This window comes from Prunus avium, chromosome 6 (genome assembly GCF_965620075.1).
Source record: "Prunus avium chromosome 6, drPruAviu1.hap1.1, whole genome shotgun sequence".
Taxonomy (NCBI): domain Eukaryota; kingdom Viridiplantae; phylum Streptophyta; class Magnoliopsida; order Rosales; family Rosaceae; genus Prunus; species Prunus avium.
The window spans coordinates 29,703,730-29,710,424 of NC_142289.1; the positions used below are offsets into that span (position 1 = coordinate 29,703,730).

At 35.6% G+C, this 6,695-nt stretch overlaps 1 protein-coding gene and 1 pseudogene across 1 annotated transcript; one reads left to right on the top strand and one right to left on the bottom strand.

Moving 5' to 3' along the window:
• The first annotated feature begins 554 nt into the window (after window positions 1-554).
• Window positions 555-1,473, top strand: LOC110765558 (chitinase 2 pseudogene; annotated as a pseudogene).
• A 378-nt stretch (window positions 1,474-1,851) lies between these two features.
• LOC110765563 (putative ribosome biogenesis protein RLP24) lies at window positions 1,852-4,034 on the bottom strand. Its single transcript, XM_021968700.2, has 5 exons — window positions 3,876-4,034; window positions 3,598-3,706; window positions 2,638-2,751; window positions 2,397-2,533; window positions 1,852-2,305 (listed from the first exon to the last, which is right to left on the bottom strand). Exons 2-5 carry the CDS (start codon window positions 3,676-3,678, stop codon window positions 2,131-2,133), a joined length of 507 nt encoding a protein of 168 aa, XP_021824392.1. The 5' UTR covers window positions 3,679-3,706; window positions 3,876-4,034; the 3' UTR covers window positions 1,852-2,130.
• Window positions 4,035-6,695: the final 2,661 nt, after the last annotated feature.

The window sequence follows — 6,695 nt, forward strand, 5'->3', positions numbered from 1 at the left end:
CCCCATTTTCCCTCGCCTACGATCCTCTAATTCCTAAGTCAGTTAGTTGATCTTTAGGAAGATACAAAAATAATAGAGAAGGTTGGAGTTTTCTCTATAGTATACGGTACAAGAGAACCGAGTGGCCGGAGATGTGTGTGGTGGTGGCCGGAGTCGTGAGAGAGAGAGAAAGAGAGAGGGGTTTCTCGGGTAAAAATCAAATTACCTCATATGTGTCATGTAGGCATGTATTTATAGTGCTCCTTGTAAGCTAAGGTTTGAAGAATAATCCTTATTTAATTAAGATTATTCTTATCCAAAAATAAGATATTGGAATTAATCAAGGAGATTCGGTGGAAATCTCATCCCTGATTTAGGGAGGTATTCTCATCTTAAATCAATTATAATTTCCCTATTAATTAGGATAACTAATTGACCTAGGGAATTTCCCTTTTCCACATGTCACCCGCTCATTAGTCGCCAAAATATATGCTCCCACATAAACTGCATAGTTGAAGTGGGTTTTGTTAAAAATAAAATTAGAGTCAAGTTGACTACCCCAATATTATATATGAGCAATGGCACTTCCAAAGCTTAAGCTCATCTGCACCCTCTTCTTCCTTCGAGCCCTCCTCACATCCACCACATCAATCCAAGCAGCCCCAGCAAACTCATATCTCTTTAGAGAATACATAGGAGCTGAATTCATCAATGTCAAGTTTTCTGATGTCCCCATTAACCGAAATGTAGAATTCCACTCTCTCTTTTTCCATAGACTATGACACCTCAGGCTCCTCCCCCCACCAATGGAAAATTCAATGTATTTTGGGACTCTGATAACCTTAGCCCTTCCCGAGTTTTGTCCATCAAAAATCAGCATTCAAATGTCAAAGTGGCCTTGAGCCTAGGAGGGGACAGTGTGAATAGTGGCTCTGCTTACTTAAAGCCTTCCTCAATTGACCCGTGGGTTTCTAATGTTGTTTCTTCACTCACAAGCATCATCCAATAGTACAATTTGGATGGAATTGACATTGATTATGAGCATTTTAGAGCAGACCCCAATACCTTTTTTTGAGTGCATGTGAAGGCTTATAACAACCCTCAAGAACACTGGAGTGATCTCATTTGCTTCCATTGCTCCATTTGATGATGACCAAGTTCATAGCCACTACCTGGGTTTGTGGAAGATCTATGGCCATTTGATAGACTACGTGAATTTCCAGTTTTATGCCCATGATCAGGGCACCTCAGTGGCTCAGTTCATCGATTATTTCAAGACGCAAAGCTCCAGCCAATTACAATGGTGGGAAGGTCTTGGCAAGCTTTATCAGTGATGGGAGTGGTGGATTGTCCCCTGAGAATGGTTTTTTCACTGCCTGTCACCGGCTCAAGAGTGAGCAAAAACTTCATGGAATCTCTGTTTGTTCTGCAGATGACTCCAAGAAAATCGGTTTCCGCTATGAAAAGCAATCACAAGCTCTCTTGACAAAATAACTTGGAATTTAGCTAAAAGTCGGGAATTTAAGAGGATAAATTGACAATTCCCTTGTTTGGCAAGTTAAGCGCGGAATTTATTAAATTATGCGCGGAAAAAATTGTGAAAATTGAGACATCAAATTCCCAAGTTTAATTTCCACAAATTTCACAATTTTCGTAGTACCATCTACAAAATTCGACATACATAAATCCAAACATTGAAATCTTCAATTGCCAAAAATTGAAATGATAAAAATCTAAATTCCGTCATTTTAGAATTCTATGTTATTTTTAATTCCTTCATCCAAACAGTACATATTTATCTTGTAAATGAATATGATTGAGAATTAGGCTCTAGAATTGGATTCCTGAGTACTATAATGCACTAAGAACGAGTTGCTTCTTTATGTTCTGTACATTTAAAATCTTTAAAGTTTTACAGAATTCAAAAACTCCTCTATGAAATATTTTGTTAACAATGTTTACACCAGATTAGTGACCCAACAAAGCAAAAATAAAATCAGCATCTACGAGTAGATGAAAAGGAAAACAGGATAAACACTTCAATCTACTTGTTGGTAGTGCGGGCACAGTATGACACACAAAACCACAAGTGCAACCATCTGAAACCCCCAAATAGTAAAATGGAGAAAACCGACATCTTGAACAATATAATTACTCCTCCATCATGACAACAGTTTTCTCGGGTTGCTGTTGCGAAACCTTGACTTTGATCGGTAAGGTGAGTGATGGATCTTGTTGAAGTGCAGTTGGCGCTTTGACCAAGCTGATGCTCTGTTCCAACTCTTTTACTGCCTCTCTGTTCTCCTTGGCTTTCTTGCCCTTCATCCTGCTCAAGTTTTTCACAAATTTGTTAAAATGAGGAAAACAAAAAGACATTGTACTGTTTCTACTGTAGATTAAAATTAAGAGGAAAGTACCTCTTCTCATGGTGTCTTTCCTCTCTGATGATTCTGACTTTGTCGATCTTCTTAATGGCCTTGAGGGTGTTTTCTGTGAGATTTCTGTCATATCTCTCAGGCCTATTTCTCTTTCTCTCAAACTCAAAAGTTGAGTCCTACAAAAAAATGCAAATAGTAACATCGGACTTGCAGGATATTAACCCAGCTTTTCAACAGTCCCAATATAAAGTGTGAATAATAAAACCACCACGTTGTTTACCTGTGTCATATCCTTTCCACGCAAACGCCTATAGGCCTTAGTCCATTTTACTTTGCGTGGATTCCTCTTCATTTTAAAGTTCTTGTGGCATTTGGATCTACAGAATCGAAAAATCTACAAGAGGAATGGCTTTCAGGTAATTGAGCCAAACATAAAAGGAAATGTGAAGGTGAGCTAAGTCCATAGTGGCACTTAGACATTGCTCACTCACTATAGAATCCCAAACAATAATGAATGGCCATCATCCATTTCGCAGTCAAACCATAGGGAGTAAAAACATGCAAACTATATGTGGATGAATTTGGATTAAATGATCAAGAAATTAGCTCAAACTGAGTACCTCAATCAAAAACATAAAAACAAAAACAAAAAGCCCAAGCTGATGCCAAACAAATCGACCCATCCTGGCATCAATCTCATATATATGCACATAAATAGCATCCCTATCAACCCAACCAACAGTAAATCAGGCAGCGATTGATTGTAGGACTGGAAAACCCTATAGGTTCAGCTGCAATCAATAAAATTTTCAAACTTTTAAATTTGGTTGTCAAAGGTAGAGTAAAGTTTGAAAATGCATCACCACATAGCAATACATGGTCCACGTGTTTTTTTCTTTTATAAGAAACAAAGAATTCTATTAAAGAACCAGAAAGCATATAGGTGAACAAGAGATCCACCAAATATACAACCACCAAAATCATACAACAAAGACACCCCTTACCACAATTCACTTGAACATCTATAACTCTACGATACTACTGCTTTCCGATCCAAATATATTAAATAAAAGATAAACTCCCTAAACTCTGAAGACGTAGATGCCCACAACCGAATACAATCCCCATAACTCAACTATCTCATCACCCTTAACATTACATGGTTTACGTTTGAAAATTCTATTACACAAGAGTACAACAACTTCCGTTTTCCTCAGTAGAGAGTATATAAAAACTTTACCTTTGCATCATTACGAACAAACTGAATCCCATGTCCAGGATATACTGTAGAGGAGCAAAACCAGCATTTTTCCAACCTCATTGTGTCCCTTGACTATATATAACTATTTCTGAGAGAGGAAAAAGAAATAAGTACACTACCATTAAAAATTAGCAGAGGAATGAAATTCATTACTAAACCCTACGAATTTCGATCTGGATCGAGCGTACCCAATCGCGGTACGGTATCGATCTGGAACGAAAAATTTAACGACTCAGTTCCAGAGGAGAGAACAGTACCTGATAGACGACGTCGCTGCTAAAGAACAGTACCTGACCGCCGACAGCAGACGAGCAATCGAGGGCACTCGAGGGAGAGTGCAATAGCTGATGAGCCCCCGTTTGATTCTTGGTCATTACTAAACCCTAAGGGGAAGGAAGATGTTTGATTTTTTGTCTCCCAAAATCAGCTCCAGCGGTGACGTCCAGCCCGGTCAAGGCCCAAGGCAAGATAGCCCAAGTTGCTGGCCAAGAGCGCTGATGTAAATGAAGAAATTTTTTATTAAAAAATCGAAAAAAATTCTGAAAAATTATTTAAAAATTCAAATTTTTTCTATACATACCTAGAAATTTTTTATTTATTAATCTCATATATATATAATTAATTCCATGTGAATAGTAATTGTCCTTGGATTGCCATGGCAAAAAACACAAAAATAATTTATAGGGTATATACTATTCAAGTGAACGAAAACCGGTCTTACTTGCCCTTACCCTTTGCCATGACAAATGGATGGAAGTGCGGGAACGTACTAGAGGTTGGGTGGGTGGGTCAGTGTGTCAATATAATAAAAGTACTACTTCTAGTTTCAAGAATCCAGTCTCGTTCTCATGGACTCTATGGTTCAAGGAAGTTGTGGTCACCAACACTTGGATCTAATCTAAGGGTTGAGAAAAAAACTGGTTTAAATATCAATATGTCATCTTTTATTTTTATTTTTTTTTACTGCAGTAAAATACTATTTTGGTTATTAAAACTATTTTTTTTTAAATAAATTAAAACAAAAAAAGAAGAGTTTAATATCATAGATGAAAAACATGAATAAAAAACTCATAACGCTAGTCATCTTTCTCATTCATGCCTAGTGAATAAGAAAACATGAACCTTTTATGAAAATTCAATATAGTTGCATAAACCCAAGTCTGGGTTCATGAACTGGAAAAACAAAACCCAAAATTTATTTGTAAAAAATTGAAGTTTTTCCAAACTGGTTTCATGAATCATTCAAATCTAACATTTATAAACAGAAATTTGGTCACAAAGGCAGAGAACAGAATGAAAGTGACTTGGTTGTGGGTCCTTGAAATTCAATCACGTTAAAGTGTGAAGGGATGGCTTGATGGCTCGGAATTTGGTTCTTTCTGTAACACCAGAGTTGAAGGTAGTTGTAAACGACAATGGAGGAAGAACATGTTCTTGGTTTTCTGAGAGAGAGCATGTTTTGGTTGGAGTGATTTTTTTCTTTTTTAAAATTTTTGTTTTTGTTTAGGTTAAATTAATATTTTGTACAGTAAAAATAATAAAATAATGACATATTGATATTTAAATCAGTTTTTTCTTAACTTAGTTAGATCCAAGAGTGAGTGACCAAAACTTCCTCAGACCCTAGGGTCCAAGAGACATGACTATTCAATAATTGCTAAGGAATAATGAAAGTCATTGTTCTTTCAATACATTTAACAATAAAATACATAACTTATTCTCTCAAAAAAAAAAATACATAACTTATTGAATAAATAAAAAACCACTTATTCATAAAATAAATAAATTCATAATTAAAATTTGCATGCTGAAACATAAATTATTGTTGAAACTTCAAATTAAACAAAACGGAAATTGAAAATATTTAAAAAAAAAATAGCAACTTTAGCCAACTGGTTTTTTCACCTTCGCTTTTGCACTAGTCCTTGTGGTTGAGATCTCTCCAAGAGAAAAGTGACTGGGCATAGAGGACGGTGAGGATGATGCTTGGCTATGAACACCTGCATAATTGCCCTCCACCCCTTTTCATCTCATTTACTCTAATTTCTTAGCAGAGTCATCTAAAAAAAAGGATTATGAATTAATATCTCATTTCTTGAAAGGCCTATCTTTGTAGCTCTCGTTGAAACATGATCGAAGACGGATATTGGAATGGATATAAACGAATTGATCAGCTATTGCAAAATTCAGCTAATTTCTATTAACATTATGGATGTAAGAATATGTGTTCCAAATTCTTTCCACTGATGAACTTGATATCGGTTAAGCCAACACTTTTATCATTTGTAATATATATAATTTATTTAAGACAAAAATTCATAATTAAAAATATTAAAATTAAATTTATACCTTTTTAGCGACCTTTGCTAATTCTGATGTTTCTACATTATATGTTGACCACCAATCAATGAGATTGATTACCACTACATCTGTTTGAGCCTCTAGTGAACCATAAAAACCTTTTCATTGATGGAAGCGAGCGAATTGTCCTCGTAGCAAATGTGCCTCCGCTTTAGTTTCTGATATCCTATCAAAGGCTTTCACAACATTTTTCATCACTTCTATGTCTCCATTAGGGCTTTTTTCTAGCCACACCTCATGTTGCTATTTGACTTAAATAAAGTCTATCATAAAACCTCGGTGTTAAGGCAAATGCAAGACAATGCATGGGAATATTCATCTTTTCCTACCTACGAAGCACAATTTCTTCAACCTCAGGAAAATATTCGGCATATATTCCACTTGCCATAATATCTTTTATTTCGCCAAGCATATTATACATCCTTTCATAAATTTCACCCATCTTTTGGACATCACCATCGTCAAATTTTACCACCAGATAAATTGGCTTTGTGAAATCTAATATTACCTCAACATGTTCCCAAAAATTATCATCTTACATGGTATTTTGAACCAGAGTAGCTAAATTCATTTCGCCTTCATCTAAATTTTTCAACAAATCTTTCCATGCTCTTTGAATAACAATAGTTTGTAGTGCTTCTCTAAAATCAACTAGCTTCTTTAACAAGATATAATGTGATGCAAATATTGTTATAGCTAATTTCAGTAACTCCAAA